Source organism: Exophiala spinifera (genome assembly GCF_000836115.1).
Source record: "Exophiala spinifera strain CBS 89968 unplaced genomic scaffold supercont1.5, whole genome shotgun sequence".
Classification (NCBI taxonomy): domain Eukaryota; kingdom Fungi; phylum Ascomycota; class Eurotiomycetes; order Chaetothyriales; family Herpotrichiellaceae; genus Exophiala; species Exophiala spinifera.
The window spans coordinates 339,623-366,072 of NW_015622517.1; the positions used below are offsets into that span (position 1 = coordinate 339,623).

General features: G+C 51.8%; 13 protein-coding genes across 13 annotated transcripts; 6 read left to right on the top strand and 7 right to left on the bottom strand.

The window, feature by feature from the left end:
* Positions 1-529: 529 nt before the first annotated feature.
* On the top strand, positions 530-2,227 carry PV08_06707 (uncharacterized protein; the record flags this gene model as incomplete). The annotated part of the gene is made up of 2 exons (XM_016381040.1): positions 530-1,104; positions 1,156-2,227. 2 exons carry the CDS (start codon positions 530-532, stop codon positions 2,225-2,227), a joined length of 1,647 nt encoding a protein of 548 aa, XP_016234142.1.
* A 78-nt stretch (positions 2,228-2,305) lies between these two features.
* On the bottom strand, positions 2,306-4,023 carry PV08_06708 (uncharacterized protein; the record flags this gene model as incomplete). Its single annotated transcript, XM_016381041.1, has 3 exons — positions 2,306-3,407; positions 3,466-3,633; positions 3,698-4,023. 3 exons carry the CDS (start codon positions 4,021-4,023, stop codon positions 2,306-2,308), a joined length of 1,596 nt encoding a protein of 531 aa, XP_016234143.1.
* A 1,303-nt stretch (positions 4,024-5,326) lies between these two features.
* Positions 5,327-6,148, bottom strand: PV08_06709 (uncharacterized protein; the record flags this gene model as incomplete). Its single annotated transcript, XM_016381042.1, has 1 exon — positions 5,327-6,148. One exon carries the CDS (start codon positions 6,146-6,148, stop codon positions 5,327-5,329), a length of 822 nt encoding a protein of 273 aa, XP_016234144.1.
* A 441-nt stretch (positions 6,149-6,589) lies between these two features.
* PV08_06710 (uncharacterized protein) lies at positions 6,590-8,000 on the top strand (the record flags this gene model as incomplete). The annotated part of the gene is made up of 3 exons (XM_016381043.1): positions 6,590-6,839; positions 6,897-7,625; positions 7,690-8,000. The coding sequence occupies 3 exons, from the start codon at positions 6,590-6,592 to the stop codon at positions 7,998-8,000; spliced, it is 1,290 nt and encodes a 429-aa protein (XP_016234145.1).
* Positions 8,001-8,302: 302 nt separating this feature from the next.
* Positions 8,303-9,646, top strand: PV08_06711 (uncharacterized protein; the record flags this gene model as incomplete). Its single annotated transcript, XM_016381044.1, has 1 exon — positions 8,303-9,646. The coding sequence occupies one exon, from the start codon at positions 8,303-8,305 to the stop codon at positions 9,644-9,646; it is 1,344 nt and encodes a 447-aa protein (XP_016234146.1).
* A 196-nt stretch (positions 9,647-9,842) lies between these two features.
* On the bottom strand, positions 9,843-10,482 carry PV08_06712 (uncharacterized protein; the record flags this gene model as incomplete). The annotated part of the gene is made up of 3 exons (XM_016381045.1): positions 9,843-10,222; positions 10,276-10,338; positions 10,398-10,482. The coding sequence occupies 3 exons, from the start codon at positions 10,480-10,482 to the stop codon at positions 9,843-9,845; spliced, it is 528 nt and encodes a 175-aa protein (XP_016234147.1).
* Positions 10,483-12,739: 2,257 nt separating this feature from the next.
* PV08_06713 (uncharacterized protein) lies at positions 12,740-14,127 on the top strand (the record flags this gene model as incomplete). Its single annotated transcript, XM_016381046.1, has 2 exons — positions 12,740-13,825; positions 13,876-14,127. The coding sequence occupies 2 exons, from the start codon at positions 12,740-12,742 to the stop codon at positions 14,125-14,127; spliced, it is 1,338 nt and encodes a 445-aa protein (XP_016234148.1).
* A 1,795-nt stretch (positions 14,128-15,922) lies between these two features.
* On the top strand, positions 15,923-16,745 carry PV08_06714 (uncharacterized protein; the record flags this gene model as incomplete). The annotated part of the gene is made up of 2 exons (XM_016381047.1): positions 15,923-16,352; positions 16,441-16,745. 2 exons carry the CDS (start codon positions 15,923-15,925, stop codon positions 16,743-16,745), a joined length of 735 nt encoding a protein of 244 aa, XP_016234149.1.
* Positions 16,746-17,384: 639 nt separating this feature from the next.
* On the bottom strand, positions 17,385-17,838 carry PV08_06715 (uncharacterized protein; the record flags this gene model as incomplete). Its single annotated transcript, XM_016381048.1, has 2 exons — positions 17,385-17,639; positions 17,725-17,838. The coding sequence occupies 2 exons, from the start codon at positions 17,836-17,838 to the stop codon at positions 17,385-17,387; spliced, it is 369 nt and encodes a 122-aa protein (XP_016234150.1).
* Positions 17,839-18,528: 690 nt separating this feature from the next.
* PV08_06716 (uncharacterized protein) lies at positions 18,529-19,242 on the bottom strand (the record flags this gene model as incomplete). The annotated part of the gene is made up of 1 exon (XM_016381049.1): positions 18,529-19,242. The coding sequence occupies one exon, from the start codon at positions 19,240-19,242 to the stop codon at positions 18,529-18,531; it is 714 nt and encodes a 237-aa protein (XP_016234151.1).
* A 914-nt stretch (positions 19,243-20,156) lies between these two features.
* PV08_06717 (uncharacterized protein) lies at positions 20,157-21,416 on the top strand (the record flags this gene model as incomplete). The annotated part of the gene is made up of 2 exons (XM_016381050.1): positions 20,157-20,227; positions 20,270-21,416. 2 exons carry the CDS (start codon positions 20,157-20,159, stop codon positions 21,414-21,416), a joined length of 1,218 nt encoding a protein of 405 aa, XP_016234152.1.
* Positions 21,417-22,081: 665 nt separating this feature from the next.
* On the bottom strand, positions 22,082-22,486 carry PV08_06718 (uncharacterized protein; the record flags this gene model as incomplete). The annotated part of the gene is made up of 1 exon (XM_016381051.1): positions 22,082-22,486. The coding sequence occupies one exon, from the start codon at positions 22,484-22,486 to the stop codon at positions 22,082-22,084; it is 405 nt and encodes a 134-aa protein (XP_016234153.1).
* Positions 22,487-23,674: 1,188 nt separating this feature from the next.
* Positions 23,675-26,403, bottom strand: PV08_06719 (uncharacterized protein; the record flags this gene model as incomplete). The annotated part of the gene is made up of 4 exons (XM_016381052.1): positions 23,675-24,817; positions 24,869-25,226; positions 25,282-25,732; positions 25,779-26,403. 4 exons carry the CDS (start codon positions 26,401-26,403, stop codon positions 23,675-23,677), a joined length of 2,577 nt encoding a protein of 858 aa, XP_016234154.1.
* Positions 26,404-26,450: the final 47 nt, after the last annotated feature.

Consider the following 26,450-nt stretch of genomic DNA (forward strand, 5'->3'; position numbering starts at 1 on the left):
CATCCGGAGCCATCTTCCTCGCTATCGACCGCACCACGCACCTTGTGTATAAGAACAAGCAGTCATGAGCACAGGTCGTGGCACCAGTATGGTCCAACAAGGTTCTCGAACCAAAGTTGCGTGCAAGAGCTGCAATGCAAGGCGCGTGAGATGTCAGCGACCGCTGGCAGGGCAGCCATGTGCTAATTGTCAACTACTCAATCTTGAATGCGAATTAATCGAGTCAAGGCGCGGCAAGTAAGTCTCGTCCTGTCCGCTTTCTCTCCCCCTTTGGAGACAGGGAGTTGACCGCCATCAATCTAGATATCAAAGAAGATCCGGTAGGACGCAGCAGCAACGAGATGTATCTGGCCGGGTTTCGTCTAGGGACGTTGCCGTGTCATTTTCACCAGATGTGTCGAGCGATACGCGATCACCAGCGCAGGTGGCGGACGGTCATCGCTATGCTAGTCCGTCTCTCCCAGATCTCGTCTTCGATCGTAGTTCTGGAAATGGCGATCGCGTTGTCTACATGGGAGACTCCGGCAACATGAAATACCTCATTCATGAAGTTGGCGATCCTTTCAAGAACTTTGGACGTAGCAGACTATGGGGCGATCATTTACAGCAGAGTCTTGTGGATCGCCTCTCTTCGACAACTCGATCCAAGCTTGATGCTCTTCGCACAGCAGATGAAGAGCATCTGCGACGCATTGGCGCCTTGGACTGGCCCGAAGTCGCGCTAAGTCAAGAGCTTATCGATGTCTTTTTCGATTATGTGTATCCCTTCTTTCCAATATTTGACAAGACCGAATTTTCATCTGCATACGAACGAGATCACATTTCACCATTGGTCCTGAATGCCTTGTTCTGCGTCTCCACTATCCACTGTTCCGAAGACCTAATCAAAAGCCTGGGATACGATTGTCGCTATCTTGCCTGCTCAACCTTCTACCACCGTGCCAAGGCTCTGCATGACAGTAACTATGAGACCGATGGTATCGCTATCATTCAAGCATGCATCTTGTTGATGAACTGGTGGCAAGGCCCAATGGAGCAGAAGGATACCTGGTACTGGTTGGGAGTGAGCTCCAACCTGGCGCAAGCGCTTGGCATGCACAGAGCGTAAGTATCTCTTCGTCGTATGGGCTAGCACCTACTTACGCAATCTGCTAGGAAATCTTACCAGATCCTTGGTGATGGTCGACAGAAGCTCTGGAAAAGAATCTGGTGGGCGCTGTTTATCAATGACATTCACCATGCTGCTGTCTTTGGTCGCCCGCCACATATCCATTCACAGTACACCGATGTTCAGGCTCTTGAGTCAAGTGACATGCCAGCTTCGGAGTCCACGCACCCAGATGCTGGACAATCAAATCTCTTCCTGGTCAATTACTGCCGGCTTGCAATTCTCGTCGACAAATGCCTAATCGGAAAGTACTCTGCAGCTGCAAGCTCGGAGATGAAAAGTGAAGCACTGCACGCGCTGAAGGGCTTTTCTGCCACACTTTCCAGCAACAACACTGATGCGGATGGCTCCCTTACGACAAGTAGAGGGTTCTATCCTGCCGTGCTTAGCCTAATTCATCTCGACTACTCAATCGTGGTCGAACGGATGCTGTTGCCGGACATAAATGCGCCATCTTCTACCGCAATGCAATCATACTTCAAGTCTGCAGGTTCCATCTGCCGGCTGTTGGAGGACCTGTTGTCAAGTTCTTCGGCCTTGGTGGTTCGATTGCCATATGTTGCTTTTCCGGCCATCTTCTGTTCAATACTCGTCCACATCATCTATCTACGAAAGCAGTCAGGCAGTATTCGTCTGGTAGCAGAAAGTCGAGCACGACTGGCAATGCTCGTTTTAGATCAGCTCCAGGACAGGTGGCCCTTCGTTGTGTGGACACGCTATCTGCTAGATGTCCTTCTGAAGAACACCGACTCGCCAGCACTATCGTCGTCCGAAAACGGCCCGCATAACGAGCACCATCGACCATCTATGCTTGCCAGTCGCTCAGGGACGGAGGATGACGTGCTAGGGTTTGCTTCGTTGCCTGTTGGTCTTCAGCACATTGTCAGCTCTACTGGGAGCACAGACCCAACGACAAATTTGCACGATACGCATTCCAACGCACGCGATCACCTGAGGTTCGACACAAGCATGGACGGGACGTTGTCTCCGGTTCCTTTTATGCTACCCTGGAACAGCTTGCTCGAAGATGTTACAGAGTTCGATCAATGGCTTGTGTGAAATGATTCGACGAATTGAACGCGAGACACTTATATTAGTTGAGGGTCGTCGCCCAGTACTCTGCATAGTCTTTATGTATCACAGCCTGCCTCTGTATTTGACCTCGGCCGCCCGCAAGGGAAGATACAGAAGAATGGACGACGCCGCGCCGAGTTCATATGCCAGATCTCCAGAGTTCTTGGCTATGGGTCCCACATACCATGTCGTTGACATGGAGAGAACGATGAGCACCCATGGCACGGTACACGCAACCAGTGCCGAATATCCCCACGGTAGTGCTTTGCGGTTGTTCCAGATTGCAGGGTCCATGGTCGCGGGATTGCCTTTGCGAAACACGAACCACTCGACCAAAAATATACTGATTGTTGGACCGGTGATGTAGCCTGCAATGCTGACCAAAGCGCTGAGACTGGGCAGGAAGGAGCGAGAAGCTGCAATTCCGATCCCGATCATCGCTCCAGCGACCAGGAACAGTAGAAAAATACGTGGAACTCTGTGCAACCAAGGAACGATCCCAACCACGAAGATCGAAATGCTGTACATGTCTCGTGCCGAAGTGGTGACGATGGAGAAACCCAGAAGGACCAGGAGGAAGCGGCCAAAATTTCCAACTCGCGAGATTAGGATTTCGCCACAAACACCGCCGAAACTGCCCGTTCCATATGCCGCAAGCCATGTCTCGTTCGCAGGTATGGCACCACCAATGGCAGCGCCTAACAGCATCATCAGGGTGAATGGTACGTAAAGACCTAGAAAACAGTACAGAGCCAGTCGCACCCTCGGAGCCGTGGGAGGCATATAGCATGAGTAGTCGCCGACGATCGTACCCCAAGTGGCCATATTGCCTGCACAGAGTGCCAGGGTTGACAAGTATGGCCCTGCGATACCGTTTGATACCGAAACGGCCTGATTTTGCAGGCCTTTCGCAGCGCAACCAACCAAGGCCAAGATACAAATGGTGTTTGGGATCCAGATGTATTGACAGACTAAGTGAAGGCATCTGTATCCAAAGAAGCTGATCAGGATTGCGGTAACCATTATGATGCTGATGGACCCTTCGATCGGAAGAGTGCCCTGTCTGATTGCGGACAAGCATTCGGCGCCCCCGACCGCAGCTAGGATACCGAAGATACCGATCTCGACAACCACAATTACACAGAACAGCATGTTTGGATATTTCCTGGTCTTCTTGTTAGTGTATTGTGGATCCACGATTAGACGATCGAGATCAAACGAACCCAAAGACATATCGAAACTGGACCGACTGCCTCATGCCGAGTAGCGGGCCGAGAGTCAGGATATACAGCGTCGGGAGGATGAAAACAAATTGCATCGTCACAATCATGGCCGCAGCATGACTGAACGACAGGCCGAAGACCAATGTCGGCGTAGAGCCAATGGAAATCCTGTGCGACACACGGAGGGTCAGCGTTCGGCGAGTTATACATGGTGAGTGTTTTCATGACTTACGGCAGCAGCGAGATGAAACTACCACCAAACAGCGTAAAGACGTTGTAGTACTTTGTGTGCGTCCTTTCCTGGAGCGGGACTGGCTCGAGCCCACGCAGCTCAACTCCGGCCGTGGCCAGCCTCTTGAGGATGCTCTTCAACGACTGAGGAGCGACATAGTTCTCGATGATGGTACCTTGTTCTGGAATCTCGAGGCTTGCACGTCCTTGTTGTCCCTCCAGCTCGAGCTTGGACTCTTGTGCTGTGGTGGATTCAACGTCGTAGCTGGCCATCTTTCGTGGATCGGTCTCGGCGATGGTTGTCGCAGTTTCAAGTGGAGTGGACATGTTTGTGCTCGTGATCAAATACTCCAACGGCATCCGTCAACTCCCAAGGGTGTGTCTCGTGTTTCCAACGGGCAAAACAGGCGTTGTACCGTATTCAGCTACGCTGTGTACACCACACCACACCACACCACCATGTGGGGCGAAGGGTATGGATGTTATATATCCAGATCGAAGGAAGAGTGTACAAGTTGGTAGGTGTCGAGGGAAGAGACCTCTCAGCCACAGCATATCGGCGACTTGAGAGGTTTCGGCTTTGCCATTAACTCGCAAAATCTAGGCCGCGTGAGCCAAGTTACGAAAAGCCAAAGAGCACGGTCGAAAGCTTAATTCTACTGATAAGTTGATAACAACACTTCCTTGGCTTTCCAACTAGATGCTCCCTCCCTGATTCCAAGCAAAGTGTGAGGCAGGTCAGAGGAGACGTGGCCCGTCGGGGGATGATCATTATCTTGGTGACCAAAGCCAGGCTCATACTCTTATCCGTCCGGAGCGCGGCGTGTCTAGATCATACAAGATTGTCACGGATACGGGGAGTAGGTGTTTGGGGTTTTGGAACCCGCTGCCTTTTGTCGATAAGGCTGATGTGGAGACCTGGGGGGATTTAAAACTGGGTTTCACCCCCTATCCCTATTGTATCGTACGCCGACTCTGGAAATGCCGGGGTCTTGATGCTACCGGGAGTCCTGGAGTCCAGGTACGGGACCAAGTATCCAAGGGCCACGGTAGATAAGGTGCTTTATCCGCTCCTACGGTAAGGTTAGCTGAGATGATCAATCAAGCTTTGAGACCTGAAGGGCCAGCAATGGAAGTGACGTTGACAACGATGATGGTGACGACAACGACAAAGGCGACACGGGCCGAGTCAGTATGTCAGTCAGTAAGTGCTGTTGCCGCCGCCGTGCTCGGAGGGAAAGGTCCTGGACTTCGAACTGGCGGTTGCCTCGAGGGTTTTCTTGTTGGGATGGCGAGCGATCGGCACATTCTATACCACTGGCATAATTATAGCAGCACGTTGGAAACGACCATTCTGGGTATGCACGTAGGCGATGATCTAAGAAAACGAGCAGAGAAATGGCACTTGGGAGTCAAATCACAAAGGGACAGTATCTCATCACCGCGATCAGCAATTGAGCCTGATCGATACATATGTGTATGACACATTGGACGAGAGACGTTTATCGATGAATCTTCCGTAATGCCTCGCAAACACACTGGTATATTTTGAGAAAGAAGTGTGCTAATTCGAGATGACCTTCGCTCAACTAACTACCAGGTAACTAGCACCATTCACCTCGCCACTTGGTCATTGGATCGCACGGTCGCTCGTGCTCCGAATCAAGTCCTCAATCTGATCAACAACCTTCTGTGGAATCTCTAGGTCAGGAAAGTGTGTCTCGCCCTCCAGATCGGCATACGAGAAGAAGGCATGTTCTGATGCAAAGTCCTCATGTAGTTTCCGGTACTCGGGACTCTGGCGTGGATGGGAGAAGACATGACGGATCGGTGGCGAGTCGGTGATCCTGCTCATCCTGTCCAGCGGGCTCCCGTGCGTCTTGTACGCCTCGGCGATGACTCGACACGATAGCGACCACATCTGATACCCGAACCTGCCCATGTTGTAGTAGAAGTGGTCGTGCACGGCTTTGTTGCTGCTGCCGGCAAGCCAGTGGTCGAAGAGTTCTTGCCGAGCTCTGAGCCAGGTGGCTTTGCTCTGCATAGCCTGAAGACCTTGTGCAAATGCCGGCGGAGGTGGTGTCATGATTTGGTCGATCATAACGAGGCACAAGACTTTGGATTTGCCCAGTCTGTCGGCGAGCTCGAGAGCCGGCCAGCCCCCGTGAGAGTGAGAGACCAAGTAGAACTGGTCAACGTCCAAGGCGGAGAGGAGTCCAATCACGTCCAGGACTTGTTCCTCGACGCCAAAGTCTGGAATGCCCATGCGGTTTGGCCCGTGCCCTCGCCAGCACATTCGAATCACGCGGTGTTGGGGAACGAGTAGCGGCAGCATCTCGTCGTAGAGTCCCATGTCGTGAGCCCATCCTGTGAGGAGGACGATGGGTGGCCCGGCGGCGTACCCGGACTCATCGTAGGCTATCTCGACATTGTTGATGGTTTTGGTATACATTGTTTTTTAACTTGCTGGTGCTGATAAGGTTAAAATATTGATGGGGAGGTTCGCCGTACCTGCATACTTATCATCAATGCCGCTCCCTGACATCGGTTCGACCATGTGTACTTATCCGTCAATCGAGTTGCCTTCGCACAAGTTCTGTGTCGGACCGGCGACTGGTGCGGCGGAAGCGCACAAGCGTTGATATGGAGTGGGGCGTAGCCTGTTCAGTCAGTCGGCTACTTAACGTGAAGCGCTTCGCTCCCAAGTCGCCGACTTGGATTACTACACGAACCCATCCATCTCCACAGGCTCGCCAGCTCGACCGAGTCGAAACCCTCCATTGCTTGGATACTAAACCCCCCAGTAAGCAAGCCGATAAATACTTACGAACACATGTAAGTCGCTCTTTCCTTTCCACTGCGACCTTAGGCTGTCCGCTTATCAGTTGACACGATGGCTACCACCTCCTCCAAACCCATTATTGTGATTGGCGCGGGTCTCGTCGGACTCACTCTCGCACAGGGGCTGAAGAAGGCCGGTTTTCCATTCGAGATATACGACAGAGACACATCACTCGATGCGAGACCAGCTGGGTGGGGGATAACAGTTCATTGGAGCTTGCCGTCGTTGCAGGCATGTCTGCCTCGGGAGCTGTACGACAGAATCCCTTCTATCCAGGTCGATCCTGCTGCAGGGGAGCGAGGTGAGTCGACTCTCCTTCTCTCGGTGGAAAGGGTGACCTGACCATGGACCAACCCAGCACATGACCGCTACCGGTTTCTTGATCTCGAGACTGGCAAAGATAAATATGCTATGCCCTCGGGTCATCACTATCGCCTCAACCGCCAGAAGTTGCGGCAGCTGTTGTGCACGGATATCCCAGTGCATTGGGGCAAAACGTTCAAGTCTCTCGAGCTTGAGGAGGATGGAGTAGTGGTCCACTTCAACGACGGCACTCGTGTCGAAGGCTCCATGTTGCTAGGTGTTGACGGCAAGAACAGCAGGATAAAGCGTCTGCTCCTGGGAGAGGAGGAATCACGACTGAACCCGCTACCTGTTGCGTTCATGGGCTTCACTTTGCGATTCTCCCCCACCAAGATGCAGCCCTTTAGGGATATTCATCCAGTGTTATGGCAGGGTTGCCATCCCCGCTCGGGGTATTTCGTCTTCTTCTCCATGCTCTCGACGCCAGAGAGCAACGGCAGCGCCGCCACCGAGCATCCATACTACGAAGGCCAGTTCAACATGAGTTGGCTGACTAGCAAGCATGGACCTACACCAAAAACACCAGCAGAACAATTAGCCAAGGCAAAGGAGGCTGCTTGTGCAGCCAGTGGCATGTTCCCGCCACTCAGGCAGGCCATCCTCGAGATTCCAGACGACACACATGCTCTCGAGATCGCGCTAGAAGACTGGCCCACACAAGAATGGCCATTATACGATGGCAGAGTAACCCTTCTCGGAGATGCTGCGCATACCATGACCATGTGTGAGTCTCTTTCGTTCTCGACTGTTGTGTTGCTCGAGACAACCCACTGACATATGTTGCGCAGATCGTGGGGAAGCGGCCAACCATGGGATGTATGACGCCGCGGCCCTGGTGCACCAGCTCAATCAGTGGCGGAGGGGAGTGAAGTCTCGTCTTGAAGCTCTTCAAGATTCCCAGGCTGAAGTCGTTGAGCGCACACACGAGGCCGTGCTCTTGAGTAGATATGCTTGTCTGGAGTGCCACGATCTCGAAAATCTGCGAGATGACAGCCAGGTTTTCCAAGTCTCGGGATTCAATGCTAGAGTCAAGGAAGAGAGAGCGGCATTTGATCTAAGTCCAGATCCGCTGCCTATGCCGGCGGAGATTGTAGCATAATTAAACACCTGGGCCATAAACAACCCGCAAAAGTAGTTTGTTTGTATCTTCCCTCCAATACAGTAACACAGAACCGCGTCCCGCGCAACCTCGGATGTCGAAGAGCGATACCAGGCAACGTAAAGCGATAAGGTATGCTTCATGGAAATTTGTGGCCGCCAAAACGCCGACTCCATGATTCCATTCTAAGACTGTAGCCATTCCGCAGGATCTTCAAATACCCACTAGCTTCCTGATCGTAATATCAGTCACTGGATTCCGCAGTTGTGAGTGCTGCTCGTCAAGACAAAATTAGGTCCAGCATGGTTTTGTCAGATACAACAACCATCAAAACTCCCTCTGGGCCATGTGTTGTCTTGAAGGACGACAACATTATCCTTGCTCGCGGGATTCCATATGCACAAGCATCTCGCTTTCAGCAGGCCACGCCGTTGCCGGCCTGGACAGAGCCGAGGGACTGCAGAGAACCTGCGACGACAAGCCCTCAGCTCCCGTCGCGTCTCGAGTCCGTTCTAGGACCAATCTCTGCGAACAGGCGCATAGGCGAAGATTGCCTGAACCTCAGCGTTGTCGCTCCGGCAAATGCCGGTCATGCTCCCGTGATGGTCTGGCTGCACGGAGGCGCTTTTATCAGTGGCAGCGGGGATCTCGACTGTTACGCGCCCGTCGACCTCGCCCGGGACCACGGGATTGTCTGTGTCAATGTATCCTACCGCCTCGGTGTATTCGGGTACCTCATGATCCCAGGCATCGCACCAGCCAACCTGGGCCTCCTCGATCAGCGAGCGGCCTTGCAATGGATCCAAGCCAACATCGCGAGCTTCGGCGGAGATCCAGGCAGGGTCACTGCCGTGGGGCAATCTGCCGGGGCGGACTCTATCGTATGCTTGCTCGCCTCGGACGACACTGAAGGACTCATCCATCAAGCCATCCTGATGAGTCCTCCGCTGAAGGAGATCCGCGATCGGATTCCGACCATTGACTTGCTCGCGCACCAGGCAGCCGGCCTGTTGACCGCTGATCCACGTGAGATGTCCACGAGCGAGCTCTTGGATCTGCAAAGGGCAATCCTCATGAACCCCGTCAGGCCCCAAATCATGCCTTTTGGGCCTGCACTCGGCCACCACCCGTTGCCAGGGGAATCAGAACTGCATTCTCGGCTCATCGGCCGGCTCAAGAACGTGCCGATCATGATTGGATGGACTGAACACGACGGGCGACCGTTTGCGCGCTGGATGGGCCCGTTCAGATCCTTGTACAATTTGCCTGTTGTCGGTCGCTTCCTGGAGTCACTCGGGACATGGTGGGTGACCAGGAGCTTCTTTGCTTGGCCGTCGGACGCGTTTCGGAAACAGGTCGAAGAGGATGCCGGTGGCAGCGCAACAAGCTACCAGTTCAAATGGTACCCGGAGGGGAATGGCCTGCAGGCGAACCACTGCATAGATATTCCCTTCGTCCTGGGTCAGCCGGGTGCATGGCGCGGTGCACCCATGCTAATGGGGCCTACCAAATCGGACGATGAATTTGGGAAATTGGGCCGCCACATGCGTCTTTTGTATGGCGGATTCATCCAGGGGCGCCGCTTGAAACCAGGTCATCTCGTCGTTACCAAAGACTTTGAATGTTCGGGTAGTCTCTGGCAATGACATCTCTCTTGTCCGGTGTGGTGTCGCGCGTCACGATTCTGAGGTCGACCTCCTCTTTACACAGGTGGTTGATAGCTTCAGAGTGACCGTCAGGAAGATCGGCATGCGTCTCAACTTTGGGAGGGAGAAGGTCATTGAACCACGTACAGCACACTATCGCAATTGTGATGGGAGCTCCAATGTATGTCATTATTGCCTAACATTTCTTGTGTATAGGGTATTTTGCTTTCATGGCCTCCCTATACTCCTTCCAGGAGCGTCCCTCCGACGACAATACATTGTCACCTGGTGCGGTTTTTAAAGAGGGCGGCTCCTCTACCTTTGTCTCCTTGACTTCCATCTTCCTCTTCTTTGGAGCCGGAGCTCCCACCTGCACATTCCGTTTTGGTGGCAGTGGTGTTCTGGCGGCCGTCTTGACTGCATTTGGCTCCTTCTTCGGAGCTTTTGGTGGTGGTGGTGGCGGAGGACGAGGAGTAGTGGCGGCGGCGGCAGCAGCAGCAGCAGCAACAGCATCAGCATCAGCAGGAGCAGGAGCAGGAGCAGGCGCGGGAGGGACATCGGACACCACTTCTTCAACTGCATGCTTGATCAGTATCGACATAGAAATGCACCCTAGTTAAATGGTATACCGTGTTTGACCTCACTGGTGCCAGGGTCCTCGAAAATCACAACAGGAGACGAAACAACAACATCTGAACGCACTGATTAGTATAGCATAGGAAGGACACCCTTGACAATGCACGAGCAATACCGTTGGCCCTGGGGCCTCGAAAAACAGGCGCTCGTCGGCGAGGGCTGCACGTCGGTGGTGGCTCTTCGGGCCTCCCGTCGTCCATCTTGGGCGGCAGGAGCGAGAGAGTCTCAGGCCCATCTGCGTATCCAAGTATAATTCCAAGCCTAGAAAGTTCTAGGTCTGGAATTAAGACGACCTCATCGACGCCGGATACGATTCGTAGTGCCCGGGGATGAGTACTATCCCAGTCCAGCGATGTATCGCCATGCTGGAGAAAGGTCAGTGTTCTGGGAAATTCTGGAGCGAACGTAGGACTCGCCTGAGTGATTTCCCAGTAGAACTCTCTCCATCAGATCTCCCACCACCACGAAGCTAGATTCGCTGCCAAACAGAAGACATATATATATAGTCTTGGTCTGACATACTTGAAAGTTGTCGGTTTAGGCAATCAGATGCCACGAGTATGAGGCGAGGACAAAGGGCCAGAAGGTCGGGGAGTAAGGCAGGTATAAGTAGGTCGGAACAGGAGCGTCTTGCGTGTCATGATTCAGATGCAAATGAACGGCGAACAATACGTTCACACTGTTCTGCATCAATGTCTGAGGTGCCGCCAATCGGAGTCGCTACAGTCGACCTCATTGAATTGAGGTATTGAATGCTGCAGGGTACACGGCTTCGGTTCATCAGGGGTTACCGTCTGCTGCATTCAATACTCGTAGGGACGATGGCAAGCACATGAATGACTTGATTCGTGAATAATGGACACTTCTGGACTGCCGTTCATTGACTCATCGCCTGAGACCTCTAGAAGGTGTGACTTGGTCGGGTCACCATCGCGTTGAATCCTTCAGATAGCTGTTTCATGTTGAGTCCGACTCCATTGGGCTCTTGAATAAGGGTCGCACATTGTCTTTTGTCTGGCTTCGAGGTAACTTGTCTGCGTTAACCTTTGTACTCCGTACACAGTGTTCGATTTCGGAAGACGGGTATATGATTTTCCGGCAACCACCGTATTGATGCGTTGGTAAGGCGAATAATTTTTCCGCTTCGTCAATTGCGCAGATACAGCTTGTGTTGAACAAGGCTGAGTTGTGACGGGGTCATTACAACCTCCATACTTGCGCCGAACGCCTCCGCGGGACTTCGCCGCCTAGAACGCTCCTTTTGCAAACCTTGCAACACCATGAATTCACTCACTTTAGTCACATTTTCGCTATATCATAGTTCTCAGGATGGAGGAACAGGACCTCCCCGACACAAGGACGCCGGCCCCCGACGAGGACCTCACCGGTCGCCGCCGATGCCCGGGAGAAAAATCTCTCCACCAAGAAGAGAGAACTTTCACTCCTTTAACATATAAATAGATAGAACAGCGACCTCCTAGTCCTGGAGGTCAGACTCGTCAATACATCCCATTTAGCCCCCAGACATCGCCTAGAACTGAGCGTTGCATAACAGCTTGTCTTAGGTATCGATTGTTACAACGACGCCTGTGTCCCAGGGCTCTTGCCGGGCGACGACACTATATTGCCTGGATTCAGAAATGCGCGAGAATAGGTCAGCACTTCTACAGGATCGCAGGGGAATGCTTCGCATCGCTATGGTCTCGAGCTGTCGCTTTCAATCGAGGCCACCGTCACGAACTTGCAAACTAGATCTCTTCGGAATTACAAGGTAAGACCTAGATGTGCTTCGATTTGAATTCAAATGAAGGCCGTGGCTACCAAGTCTTGTCAACCTGCTGGGACTGCATTGCCAGCAGCAATTCCGTGTATAAGCCCCTTGGTATCAACAGCATTCATCAGGATCTTGTAGAGGATAGTGGATACGAGCTCAAGACATCGTCGACCGTCTGCCTTGCCATCATGGCTGTGTCACAAAGGAACGTCTAAATCACGAGCAACACCTCGGATCTAGAGAGGCGTCAGTCTCGGCCGCAACCAGAAGATGAGCATGCTTCTTCGGGTACGACTCGGGCGCTCAGTTCGAGCTTTTCTGTTTTCGAGCGGACGACAGAAGAGGAACGTCTCAACGCGATCTCCGTCATCAGCTAAACGTTTCATAGGCGTCTTGTGATTGTTCATGAGCATTGAATGCTTCAGTGGGTGAGCCGGTTCAAGATCTGAAAATTTCTTCGAGGCTTCATGCAACAATTTGCTGCTCAATCACTCAATTCACTGATATTAACCACGTTTCGAACCGTGACGCCGCCGAGCAGTGAGAACCAAGTGCCTCTTGCCCTCTCTATTTTTTCCTTCCTGGATATCTAGGTTTTGCTGCTTTCCTTTCTGTCCCTGTCCGTTTCTTGAACGATCATACTAGGACGCTGAACAAGTCTGCTGCCAGACAGCACCTCCATCATGTCGGCAAATGACCCAAATTGGCCTGTTGGCTATCCGTACGTCGCAATGGAGGCCTTTACTGATAGAGGGGTCGATCTTCCCAAGGATACAAAGGGTAAAATCACACAAAAAGCCCCAGGTGGTTGGGTTCATGTCACCATGCCATACGCTGTCCCTCAACGAAAAGGTTGGGTCCCCGCAGGTTTTCTGAAAATCGGAACGACGCGCAAGTATGGCGATGTCAAAATTGACACTTCATCTCCCTCAGTCTCTAGCCATCCGCCGCCAATTGGGAACAGTCTATTGACAGAGGGGGCCGAGGGTTCAGAACTCGTTTGGACAAAGCTACAATTCCCAGACAAGAACTTGGTCGTTTATCAGCGAATGCCTGTGCAGATCCAAGGAAGCACCGATGACGACAAGAGGATCACTATTGTTGTGGGATTCCCTGCTGCTGGAACTCTTCCAACTCGTGTGTCGTTCGAACCTGGCATTCCAGGCCATGTCAACTTGCCTTTGGGAACTCGAGTGTGGCCGGTGGTGGAGATGATGATGGACGGTACGCCACATCCTAATGCTTGGGCAAGGCTGCCAGGACTGGGACCATGGCACGACTGGGATCGTGCGCGATCCTGGGCCTTACGGATCGAGTTCCAGCTCAACGACCAATGGCAGAGTTTAGGTCTTGTCTCAACAGAAGACTTCCAACCACGACTGGCATCTTCGTCCTCACCAGGAGCCTTTGATACGTATGCACGGGGCATAGCAATGGAACGCTACCTGACCCGGATCCAGCTGAACCCAGAACATCGGGCACAATGGATGTACGACTACGGAGTTGCAAGAGTCAAGGAGCAAAAGCTTGAATGGCTCACGCAGACGATTACCGTCACAGATGTCCCATCACCTGCACGCACTGACGCAGCATCGCCTTTGAAGACCATGATCCAGATGCAGAATGAGTATGCGCAATTGGGAATCAATGCGTTCGGTACTCCAGGCCAGAGTGACCGCGAGTCTGGCCGAATACGCCAACCTCCCAGAGCTTGTGACTCCTGCTACCTCGCAACCCTGTCAAGCCGAGAAATCGACCCAACAACTGGAGTAAGTACCTTTACTTCTTGGTATCTGGAACTCTACTAACGGGACATCAGAATGCCATCGACCGCTATCCCGACAACATCACTACTGTATGTGTGATCAAGCAATTCAACGATCCAAACCAGCGAGACTCCTGCGAACGCTGCCTTTTGCTGCATCGTCCGTGCACCTACTCAAGAGCCATCGAAGACTGCCCGCTGGATACTCCGATGGTGAGAGCCTTACTCGCCCCACGGGAAGCAGAAAATCAACTCCGGTCAATTCCTGACCCAGAGATCTCTGTGCACAGAGCGAGTCTTGGTTAGGGGGGGAGTACTGAAACAGAGCTTCGTCCGATGGACTCTGGCCTTTTCCACGTAGATGAGTCCAGACACTTTGCTACTACCTTAATTATGGTATTCCCGTAGCTTGAATGTTATCACTGAATGAAAATGCCGCAAAGGGTCAATCGGCCAGACGTTTTTCCGTTGCACAGTATGTAGTTTGAACCTCACCTTATCAATTGTTAGTAGGCTCAGCTTTGTGGATGGGCTAATGAGATAATTCGATGCTGTATGCCGTTGAAGAAGGTGTCCTCCATCTCAGGGGACTACCTAGAAGCCTACTGACCGCAGCCAGCCACAACATGGAGAACTGGTGAGGCAGGCCCTGGGCCACGAGGCTGACATTCCTGCCACAAGGCTGAAGCCTCCTGAGGACTCGTACAAAAGTCCTCGTACTGCGCTCCAAGTTAAAGACTAATCAGTTGGAGAGAGTTCTGTTGCTCGGGGATGAAAGTTACTCTGGCCGTTCTGTTCCTCTGTTGCCTGCTGGCTTTCTGTTCATTTGAAAGCCTGTGTCTCCAAAGCTTCGCCTTTCATGTGCTGCCTGTAGGCTGTTTATGTGTCTCGTATACGTATTCCATACAGTACTCCTTTCCCCGTACATGCAATCTTGTGGCCCCCTTGACTCATGAAATGCTGTTAGGCGTCAGTTGCGGAGTCTAATTTGCAGAACGCCTTGAAAATTTGGCTGGACAATGGAGCACAAACCAGGGTCCCGTCCTCCAGCTGCCCACTCACTTTCTTCTCACTTGCTCCTTCACTCGTCTCTCTGCTGCCTTGATCACCGAATTAACTCCTGGCATCCGCCACCGCTTGGTCCTCCTGCATCTATTGGCTCTACTGATCCTTCACTCCCCTTCAGAGTACCGGCAGAAAACTCTGCAGCCCCAGCGTGAATGCTTTTCACCCAGAGGCTGGCCCAATCATCCTTTTTCGCAGTGAAATCTTCTCCTGAGGCGGTCTGCGAGAATTCTATATAATCCTCGCTCCCCCTCGACCCTGAAGCTCCGGCTTCTTTCCCTTTTTTCTTTTCTTTAGCTCTGTACGTACCGAAACCTCTGCTTGTTTGGTTTTCGCTAACAGTTCTGCAGCTTTGCCTTTTGGCTTAGATCAAGTGTAGTATCTGTTCTTTTCAGTTTAATCTCTGAAATCATCCTACGGGATGAATCACTGATTATTCTTATTTCTGGATTTGGCTGTGGGACTCCTCTGTGCTTGCGCATGAGTCCCTGGCACCGTGTCCGAGGCCTTACACTGCCGCCTTGTGATGCGAACAACCACCTTTTCATCATTGTCTTTTGCCTTGTGCAAGACCTTGGAGAAGAGTTTTGGTATTTGGATGGTTGGAACATATGCTGGTGTAGTTTGCTACGGAAATGCTGCGGACTTTGGAGTGTAGAATGCTTTGGCCTACAAGTTGGACCACTAGTTACTGCCGCGCCGGGGTCAAGGTCGAGAGCCGAGACTAGAAATCAGAGCACAAGGACAGGTGCTCGTAGAACAAGCTCATCTCTTAATGCAGAATGAGACTGTACTCATACCTAGAGCCCAAGAAAATTCCAACCATAAGCCCCATGATGTAAATCCGACTATTTCAAAATTTCGTAGAACCTCTCTTGGAGTTTGATGTGTAGAAACCAGATGCCGAGCTAGGCTGGACAACAAACAACATATCCACAGATCTCAAAATTCCGAAGCCTTTATACCACATCTTGACGTGGTTCGGAGTCTTTACGCACTCTCCTCTCGTGTCCTCTGCCTCATAACCCCTCCCACAATGTCAAGCGACACCGCAATGACCACCGCCGCGGCCTCTTCAACAGCGCCTACGGCACACGTCGACCCCGCCATTTTCACATCTCTCCAGACCAAAATCGACGAAGAATCCTCGATACGTGATGAACTCAAAGCGTATGTCGACACGCTCACCAAGCAAGGGCGGCTCACGCAGTCTATACTCTCGCGCATCCATAACACGCCGACATCCGAGCTGGAACGATCGGTGCTGAACCCAGCCTACGACGCGCTGGCGCAGCAAGCCTCAACCGTCAAAGAGCTAGCGCAGTCCGCGTCGAAATACCCCTTCTACAAATGGAACAGCCTATGGCGGAACGATGTACAGAGCGTCATTGGCAGTATACAAATCGCAGACTGGCTGCAACTGGGACAGCTGGCCACGATTGAGCAAGTAGGGGAGAGACTTGGAGGTAACGTACACCCCGTATTGCACTTGAAGTTACCTGGGCGCAGCACAACGGTGTCGGCTAACGTTGTGATGGATGCGTGTTTGTACAGTACCCGTAAACCTCAAAGACGAAGATAAATTCCACATCACGATCGAAGACTACCTTCTCGCTCTGACGACGACGATCGAAGAACTCGCGCGCCTGGCGCCGAACGCAGTCACCCTGGGAGACTATGCAAGACCGCTGCAGATTTCAAAATTCATCAAAGATGTCCACGCGGGGTTTCAGCTGCTGAACCTGAAGAACGATATCCTCAGACGACGAACGGATGGGATCAAGTATAGTGTCAAGAAGGTGGAGGATGTTGTTTACGATCTCAGTCTGCGAGGGTTGATACCTAAGGATGGAGCTTGAGCTGGCAACGATGATACTGTTTGCACGAGTCGAAGGGGGGACAGGGCGGCGTCGGGCGCGAGACCAGACATGGACTCACTCGCGGTCGTGAGTGCCGCGGACGACCATGTTTTCTGTATGAAAAATGAGCATGAAACCATGCATGTGATGATATACCTATGGGTGCGGATTTACAAAATGATACCAGCTGGGAGATATGTATGGAGACATCAAAAGTCGAAAAGTGTGGGATTTTCAATACGCTACGACCAGGACGAGCAGGATAATAAGACCAAACGAACGCGCCGTTGTGTAAAAATGACGAGCTGACGTGTGCAGATCGCATTTTACGAAAGTTTTTGTCTTTCTTTCGGGACTCATTTTCTTGACATCTCATTTCTAATGCTCGACTCGTACTTGTACAGATGATACTTTGAGGAGGATAGAATATCCATCAGAGGTAGGGAGAGATCGAACACGCCATGTGACAGCGCGCACTCGGCCGCTACCATCAGAACGTTCATGAGGTTAACTCTTCTTTTCCAAAACTCCCAATAGGAGGAACATTTCATCCACAAAAAGAGATGACATCAAAAAGAACGCCCAAGGGCGGGTGTTCGTTCATGTTACATGCATATTCCGCCAGCGTGAGAAATAATTTCAAGGAGCAGTCTCCTTCTTCCACTCCTCACCGTCAATTCGCACACTGCTTTCTGCAGTAGCTGGTTCCCTCAGTCCATCTGAAGAGGCAGTTCCAAGTTTGACATTGACGCCTCCGCTGCCGACATTGACCGTTCGAGCGTCTGCGGACTTCAGATCCGAGCTGGCTCCGCCGACCGGCTGTTCAGGAAGGGGAAGGCCGGCCTTTACGCGGTCGATTTCTGCCGGTTTGTCTTCTCGTTCGGCGAGGAGTGACTGTGTGAAAGCAACATCGTCAGATACGAAACGGGCAAAAAGGGGGAAGATCGGAGAGGATACGGAAATAATAAAAACAACGTACCTTCAAGGCAGAGACGTCCGATTCCTTTGGTGTCACGCCGTTGTGAGCCTTTGATAATCTGGATTCCTTCTTGCGGAGATCTTCGCTTGTGATGTGGAACGTTTCCTCAGACATGTTGAGTAGATCGGTGTTGTTTGGGTGACGATGCGAATCTGTTATGGTATGCAATGGTATATCAAGGACGTGGCTGATTTGAGTCCTGTTTCTCGTTCTCGTGTAGTAATTGTATGACGGATATTTGAATCTTTGAATATAGGTGCCCAAGAGTAAACACAACTTGAAGAGTGGAATAGAGCATTGATATTTGAACTATGTGACCTACTTACTATACGTCATCTGTGGACTTTTGGTGTTCAACAAAACGCACAGAAAGAATGGATCCTCGTACGTGCCAGTCGCATCGCCGGCCAAGATTGATAATGATCCATCTCGAAGATTCGCACGCGCGACTCTTTCATCATATAATCATTTCATCATAAGCCCCCCTCATGAAGCGAAGAGGTGGTGGTGGTGGAGGAGAAGGAAGACGGAGGTATCAAAATACGTCATTCCCACACAAGAGAAGAAATACATCATATCACGGCTTTGCCTGGAATGGTTTAGACCCGAGAGTCTTCAGAAACTAGTCGGAGTCATACAACCGAGCGAATCAAGAGAGGGATGTGCCTGGCTTGGAGGTTGAGGTGCGGAAGAGTGTGGACAGGATACTCGTAGACGACGATACAGACAACATCACATATTCAAGCATTGGAGGTGATGATATAAAATTTCTCAACCTACACTATACTCGTAGATGTAATTACCCTACTCCATTTCCACATCTATATCATCAACGCAAAACTCCCAATCCATGTCGAGACCGTTGTAGTGAAAATCAGCCCAGATCTCCAATCTCTCCAGGCCATGCCAAACCCTCCCGCTGAATTCCTGTAGTCGAACATCCAACACATCATGGTAGCCGGCTGGAAAATCCACTTCCCACGCCAAAGTCGCGTCCGGCCGAGTGCCTTGCAGATGAACGGTGACAAAACCAAGCGGAAGATCCAGGGGCTTGATCTTCAAGCCGTGGACCGTAAAAGTGCCTTTGTCATGTGTGTGTCGAAATGATGGCTTCCTCTCAGAACCAGAAGGGATGTGCTTGTCTCCGAGAGTGCGAGAGTTCAACAATTTGAAATTGTCCCTTGTGCCGTACAAGGCGTTCGGTTTGGACACGGCACAGTTCGTGTCTCCAGGCCAAATGATCCCCTTTAGGCCGGCGTCGGACGGGTCGAAGGCGTAAAAGCCGTCAAATATCAGACCGTTGTAGGGCGTTGAGATGTTGCCGAATGCGTCTGTGGTTTTGATATCGTCAAACTGCCATACCCTTAGCCCCGTAGGATTGGTCCGCGTCAGAGTACCACCAACGTTCAAGATGCTCGAGTCCTTGCCAGTTCCAAGCAACACTTGATCCGAATTGGCCGCAATACTCTTAAAGCAAATGCCAAAGCTCAAGTATATCAATAACGTCAAACCGTGCATTTTCAGTATACTTCGGATAAAGGAGTCCCTGAAATGGTGATGAACGTGAGAGACTGGCTCTGCCAATGGAGGAAGGGGGGGGGGGGGGGGGACAGAGACATAGACAGGATATCATTCCATCATATATGAAACACAGTAGCCGTGAGTGATGACATGCCGCAGTTGATTCGTGTAGAAAATAAATCTCCCTTACTCACCTTCTTGTTTGTAGAGCTGGTTTCCGGGGGACTTATAGGGCTTTCGTGGCCGTCATCAATGCAGCGGTGTATGCCCGTGTTTCTATACCCCCGATACTTCGCAAGTCGTCAGGCTCAAAGCAAATACGGATCCGTCAATTCTCTGTACCATCAACCCTTGCCAGAGATGATTTTCTTCAAGGCCGAACAGGAGGCCCTATTGATGCGATAAATTGCACGTCATTTGAATTTCCCGGATCCCGCTTCTCCGCAGCCTCTTCAACTTTCTATCTACTGTGAGCGCAAGACCATCTTTAACGATCTCGTTCCTATTCTTTCCTGTTGAAGGTATTCCTTGGGGGCCGGTAAGCGGCCGGGCATTACTGCGCTCCCTTGAATCTAAGTTGTTGCCATACTCATCACTTCGTGTGTCGTGGGCCAGATATGCCCCGAGATCCTCTGATCGGCCTGGTGGGAAAACCAAGTTCAGGCAAATCCACCACATTAAACAGGTGCGACACCGCCGTCTACCGGGCTATCAAATGGGCTTTGCAAGCTGACACCTCCCAAGTTTAACGGATGCATCTTCGAAAGTCGGTCAGTTCAACCCCAACCAACCCAGCGTAGCCTAGTCTAGCCTGCCCTGCGACATTTGCCAAAAGTTCCTTGCGGGCAAGATGAAAAAACAAAAGTCGAAGGAAACGACGGAAAAGAAAATGTGGACACCTTGAGGCTGATATGAATCCTACACAGGCAATTTTCCGTAAGCCTCTTGAACAACCACCTCAAAACCGAGCATTGTCCCGTCCGTGTGTGTGTGTCCAGGCCGTCTAATTTCCTCAATCCCCTAGATTCACTACCATCGACCCCCAACGAGCCGTAGGGTACCTCCAAGTCGACTGCGCATGTCAACGGCACGACCTGTCTGCGCGATGCCGGCCCAACTACGGCTCCTGCATAGACGGCAAACGGTCGGTGCCCATTGAACTTCTCGACGTCGCCGGTCTAGTGCCGGGTGCGCACGAGGGTAAAGGGCTTGGTAACAAATTCCTCGACGACCTCCGGCACGCGGACGCGTTGATCCACGTCGTCGACGTGTCGGGCACGACCGATGCCGAGGGCAAAGCGACACGCGGCTACGACCCGAGCGTCGACATCGAGTGGTTGCGCGGGGAGATTGTGCGCTGGATCCAGGGCAACCTGATGGAAAAATGGGGCAGCATCAGACGGCGGCACGTGGCCGTGAAGGCGACGGCGGTCGAGACGCTCCAAAACCAGTTCTCGGGCTACGGCAGCACGAGCGCGGTGGTGGCGCGGTGCCTGGACAAACTCGGCCTCAAGACGCCGTTGGAGGAGTGGTCGGACGAGACGATATCGAAGGTCGTCAACGCCTTCACCGACGAAAAGTTCCCCACGGTCCTGGCGCTCAACAAGATCGACCATCCCGACGCGGACCGCAACATCGCCAAGATCGCGAAACAGCAGCCCGCCGAGAGCATCGTGCTGTGCAGCGCCATCAGCGAGGTGTTTTTGCGCCGGCTCGCGAAGCAAGGCTACATCAGGTACACGCCCGGAGCCGAGTATCTGGACACGAGGGAAGATCTGATAGAGCAAGGGGATCCGGACGGCGGCGGCCTGAAAGAGATGGACGACAAACTCAAGACGAGGATCGAGAATTTAAAGGACATGGTGCTCTATCGGTTCGGGAGCACCGGCGTGGTTCAGGTTCTCACGAGGGCGGCGGCCCTGCTGGGCCTCGTGCCCGTGTTCCCGGTCAAGAACATCCATACGTACGGCTCTGGGACGGCCGGGTCGACGGCGGTGTTCAGAGACTGCGTGCTGGTGAAGAAGGGGAGCACCGTGGCTGACGTGGCCAGGAAAGTCATGGGAGATGCGCCGATTGCCTTCATCGAGGGAGACGGCGGGAGGAGAGTCGCCGAAGATCAAGTGGTGAGTGTGGGGAAGAACGACATTCTTTCGTTTCATGTTGGGAGGTGATGAGAGGCACGATTTTGAACCGGTCGACAAAATGCCTTTCTGGTCTGGTAATGGAGACACGGGACGGTGTCGGGATCAGATGAGACGAATACGAGTGTTTTGAAAAAAAATCGAGATACCCTCAAGGATGCGGGCAGGATAAGAAAAGAAAGAGAACGCAATATAATGGACACTCAAAATGTACGACGACTCTTGATGCTATTAGTCAAAAAGGAACGACAAGTGTAGATGGAGATAGATAGGTATATTTACACGATAAACTACAAAATCAGCTTTGATCGCACCATGATCTGTATGAACCGTCCATTGCGACTTGAAGCAGCTCGTATAAAACAACACTGTACTTTCGACTGGTGATCAGTCATGTCGGAAACGGAAAATGCAGCGCCCAAGACTGACTGACTACCTTGATGTGATCGTAGAGCCACAATCAGCACCCGCAGACTGGTGTTGGTACCCGATGACTAGAATATGACGGTTTCAGCTTTTCCTTAATTTTCTCTCTCTCTCACTCGCATTCCTTCTCTGGCTGCTGCTACTACTGGGGTCCTTTCTGTAATGTGCGCGTCAGCAAATTGGCCAAGTATACCTCACTTGGTGTTGTGGAGAATGTGCCTGTGCCTGTGCCTGTGTGTGTGTGTGTGTGTGTGTGTGTGGACAAGTGTTTAACTCACCTCCCCCCTCTCCTCATTCATCCCGATCACCGGTTCCGGCGCCTCAGGATGGTCCCGCTTGGCCTTTTTGTTCCCCTGACTCTCGTCCTTGCGCGATATGGCCTGGCTCCCTTCCTTCATCTGCTCGTGCTCTTTCATGCCCTCTTTGGCCTCCTTGGACTGCGGGTCGTGACCTGATCGGTGGACCGCGTGGTCATCCGGGGGGCGACCTTCCCAGCCTGGTGTGCTGTCGGGCGATTTGGCAGCTAGAGATGCCGTCGAAGACAAGGAGCGACGTGTGTTTATGATGTGTTTTCGTGGTGCCGTGCGTCGAAGCAGCACCGACGCCGATGATGATGATGATGACGACGACAACGACGACGACGAGAACACTGAAAGACGTAGTGGTGGTGGCATCGTCGAATGGTTTATTGACCGGGTACGAACAGGAGGACTCTCTCGTAGAGGTAGAACTTGTGTACCTGATGACTATGGGGACCAGACCTGGTCACGCCACGCAAGAGGTATTGCAGTATCCGGATCGTGTAATGCAACGAAGTGCAGTGCAATGGGGATTATACGGATCAATAGGTAGGTAGGTTAGGAGATAGCTGGCTTATTCCTCAATTCATCAAACTTACAATGATCGAGCGTGAAAATGTCCGAACCAGCTGCGTGCGAGTAGTACCCGTAAAGAGAGGCGAGCGAGCAAGCAAGCAAGCAGCCATCACCATCACCATCATCATCACAATCACCACCATGCGGTCATGACATGATGATATTTTTCTTTTTATGGATTCCTCGTCATTATGTGGCATTCGTCCTCCTTCGACTCCGAGCAACGAGTAATTTCGAGGGGGGCTTCTTCCTCTCCGTGATTCGAGACTGACGACCACGACGTATTTCCGTGCCAAACAGGTGTCATTTGCTAACATAACAAATACTCGTCGTATGGTCGATGTCGAAATTGTGACGACATTGGATTTGATGAAGATCCACACTAGTCCAGTTTTGGCAATTCCGCTCTGTCCCCCCATCCCCCCCCACCCAAGTCCCTGTGCCGACAAAGGTACAGTACTACTCCCTACTCCGTACCCCAGGTGCCGAGTACCAACCACTACGACTCGCCCGAGTTGTACCACTTACCAGGTACCCAGTCAAGCACGTCTCGAACAAGTACAGTACAGAGTATTTCACGTTCATTCTCAAGATCACAAACTCATCAGCAGCACAATACTATGTATAGCTATGAACCGTGTAGGTAATAAACAATCAAACAATTCAAGCACTGCGCCCTACAACAGACGATCCGTCAGGTACTACCTAATGTACATGCAAATTTCCACCTCCATTCCATTCATCATTACCTGGGCACTCGTACCTCCAAATCAGCCATCAGGCACTCGTAAATCAACCCTCCTAAACTAACTAACTTGGCCTGGGTGTTCATCTTTCAGCCTGGTATCACTGTCATAATTTCATCCATAAACAAGATAATCAACTTCCTCCAACCCCGATAAACACTTTTTGGGTATCTCTGGCTGGTGTCCTAAATCTCCTCAATCGACAAAAGACAAAGATGTGGTCTGGTAACAAACTCCGTATTCAAGCTTCGATCTCGTGTACATCAAATTCGTCGTCCACAGGAATGGTGATTCCTCCGTAATGCTCGCTGAGATCGATGGTCTCACCAGTGACGGCCGATCCATTGTTGCTAGGGGGAGCACTCAACAAAAAGTCATCTCCACTGGTGAGAGATTCCTCAGAGAAGCTTAACAAGCTTTGTGGCACAGGAGCTTTGGACGCAAATTCCATGCCTGTTAGATTCCAGACATCCGGAGTCCATTCATTGCTGGGTACTTGGTAAAGAGCATTGGCGTTCATATCGGCATACAATCCGGAGCCATTGTCAAAACCATTCAACAAATTATCCCAACTTGCATCCGGCACAATGGGCGCGGCCTGTTTCTTGGGTGGAAGCATGGTGCTCGACGATGTCCGTGTTTGGGAGTCACCAAAGTCGTCCCCGATTGGCATATAATCCAGATTGATCATGGGGTTATCCACAGTTCGGCAGGGAGCCAATTGATTGGGGGCGGACGCAGCTACAGCCGCAGCCATGGCAGGTGCCGATCGTGTCGAAGACAGACTTGTGGTGCTGGCAGCACGATGTGGTTGCATTTGAGGTGCTGGCGTGGTTAGAGGTACGGTAGCCCGACGTCCAGCCTCGTCGTCTCTAGTCTTGTTGTTGAAGCTGGACCATTTCGAAGCGATGGCTTGGAGTTGTTTTCTAGTTGACTTGGACTTGGAGTCAGAGGCAGAAGCCACGAGGGATGATCGTCTCTGGATAGTGTCAAGACTCACGCTCTTCGGTGACAAGACAGGTCGAGCATCGAGCGACACAAAAGCGGCCGCCACCTTTTGAAATTCGAAGGCAACAATTGGGCTCTCGTTTTGGATCATCGTGGTCAGACAATTCAACGACTTCTGATTGTCCTTGACCATTTTGCTGTCTTCTTCCAAGTCGAGGGATTGCCAGAGGATCGCAAGACCAGAGTTCAAAAGCAGATCGATCTTGTTGAGAGGGAAAGTATAGCTCATACGTCGTTCGATCAGAAGGTCCATGATCTGGAGAATGTGTTTGCCAGCTGCAGCAAGAACGATATTGGCGGCCGACGCGGAACTTCCGGAACTGTGGCAAAGGAGAGGTCTGTGGATCAGGCTACGGGTGTAGAAGTAGGCCATAGACTGGTACAATTGTCAGTACAGCGAGTCAATGCGCGAGAAGATAACACTCACAAGTAATGGCGACCTGTCACTGACCAAGTGCGTCGCAGGCTTATCGTTGATGAACCGCAAGCGAAGGTGCTCTGGCAACTCCTCGGACCATTGGTCAAGCTCGTCCGACAAAGCGTGCAGCTTGTTCAGTGAGAGTTGGTAGGTAGCTTTGGCAGGATAGAGATTGTCCAAGGCTTTCGACAGGATTTTGGTAACGCGGAAGAGGGCGAGTCCACTTGAGATCTTTGTGACCTCTCCAGGCAGAGTAGGCGAGAAACCTTGAGTGCTGAGGTTCTCATCGTCCACTTCGGCAGGAAGTTCAGCCGAGATGTCATCGTCTCTCAAGAGCATGGGAGTTCCTGTGCTTGCAGAGGTAAATCTGAATAATAAGAGTTAGTGCTGTACGAAGAAGCCTTGCGATGGTCTGTCCTTACTTGTCCAGAACGTATTGACACCAAAACACCTTCTTTCTCGTCTCGGATTCAAGTGGCGACAGACTGTGATATTTGTGGCCCTGGTGGAGACCTAACTCGTGGCACATCGTAACCGCAATGCCTCTATGTCTGAGAAGATGGGTCGAGTCCGCTCGCAACAAGTAGCAGATCTGAGCGAGGACATGGCATTGCAAAGTAGACACCGATGCCGCGGAAGAAGTCGAATACAAAGCTTTGCGCCAGTGACCTTCGAAAGAAGGTGCGTTCTTCTTGGATGTGGTGATGTTGGACAGGGCCGAAATCTCAAAGATCAAATACAGTTGGGCCAGTGATTGTTTGTTGCTCTGCCAGGTGCCTGAATCGGGATTGGAAACGTACTGCTCGTACACACGAAGGAAGGTCGGACGATGGAGTACGGGAAGCAGAGGTTGCCACTCTTGGAAGAAAAGATCTGGTCATGTCAGTGCTAGGTCGTGGATGAGAAGAGTTCAACGTACTGATATACTGATCAGAGAGGATTCTCGGCGGGATCTTGGGGCCAGAGGCAAGGCCCTGTCGGGTAGGCTGTACAGACTTTTGAAGAGCAGACGAAGATACTCCATGAGTTTGTCGGCCATCTTCTTGTACCTTGTGGTCAAAGGCCTCAATAAAAGAAGCTGTGGTGGTTGACCCGGTCGACGTGGCATTGGAATCTACCGGCGCAGGAATTTCGACGTGCAAGACCTCTTCTCTGGCCGACTCAATTTCAGCCTTTACCTCCACCACCTGACATGGCGACAGAGAGTCCGAACACTTTCGCGCTGGAGGAGAGAAACTGTGTATGCGCGACAACATGTCGATCTTTTCATCCTTCTCGTCCAGTAAAGTCTTCAGCTCCCGCACTTCAGCTTCTAGTCCCCGGACACGGTCTTCCAGGGACTCAGTGTAACCTCGTGGAAAGGCTCTTCGACTAAGCTTGTCGCTGGTCTTGCATTCAAAGCCGACGTTTGCGCATTGCGTACAGCAGGGTCTGACCCCGTCGCACCTAATCTTCTTGCTCCTACACCTGTCGCATGCCTGTGCAATACGACTTTGTGCTGCGCTGCCCACCCGAATCATCTTCATCGGCAGAATGCCAGGCATGATGGCAAGATGGTAAAAGGACCTTTAATGCTGACAGTGCTTCAATA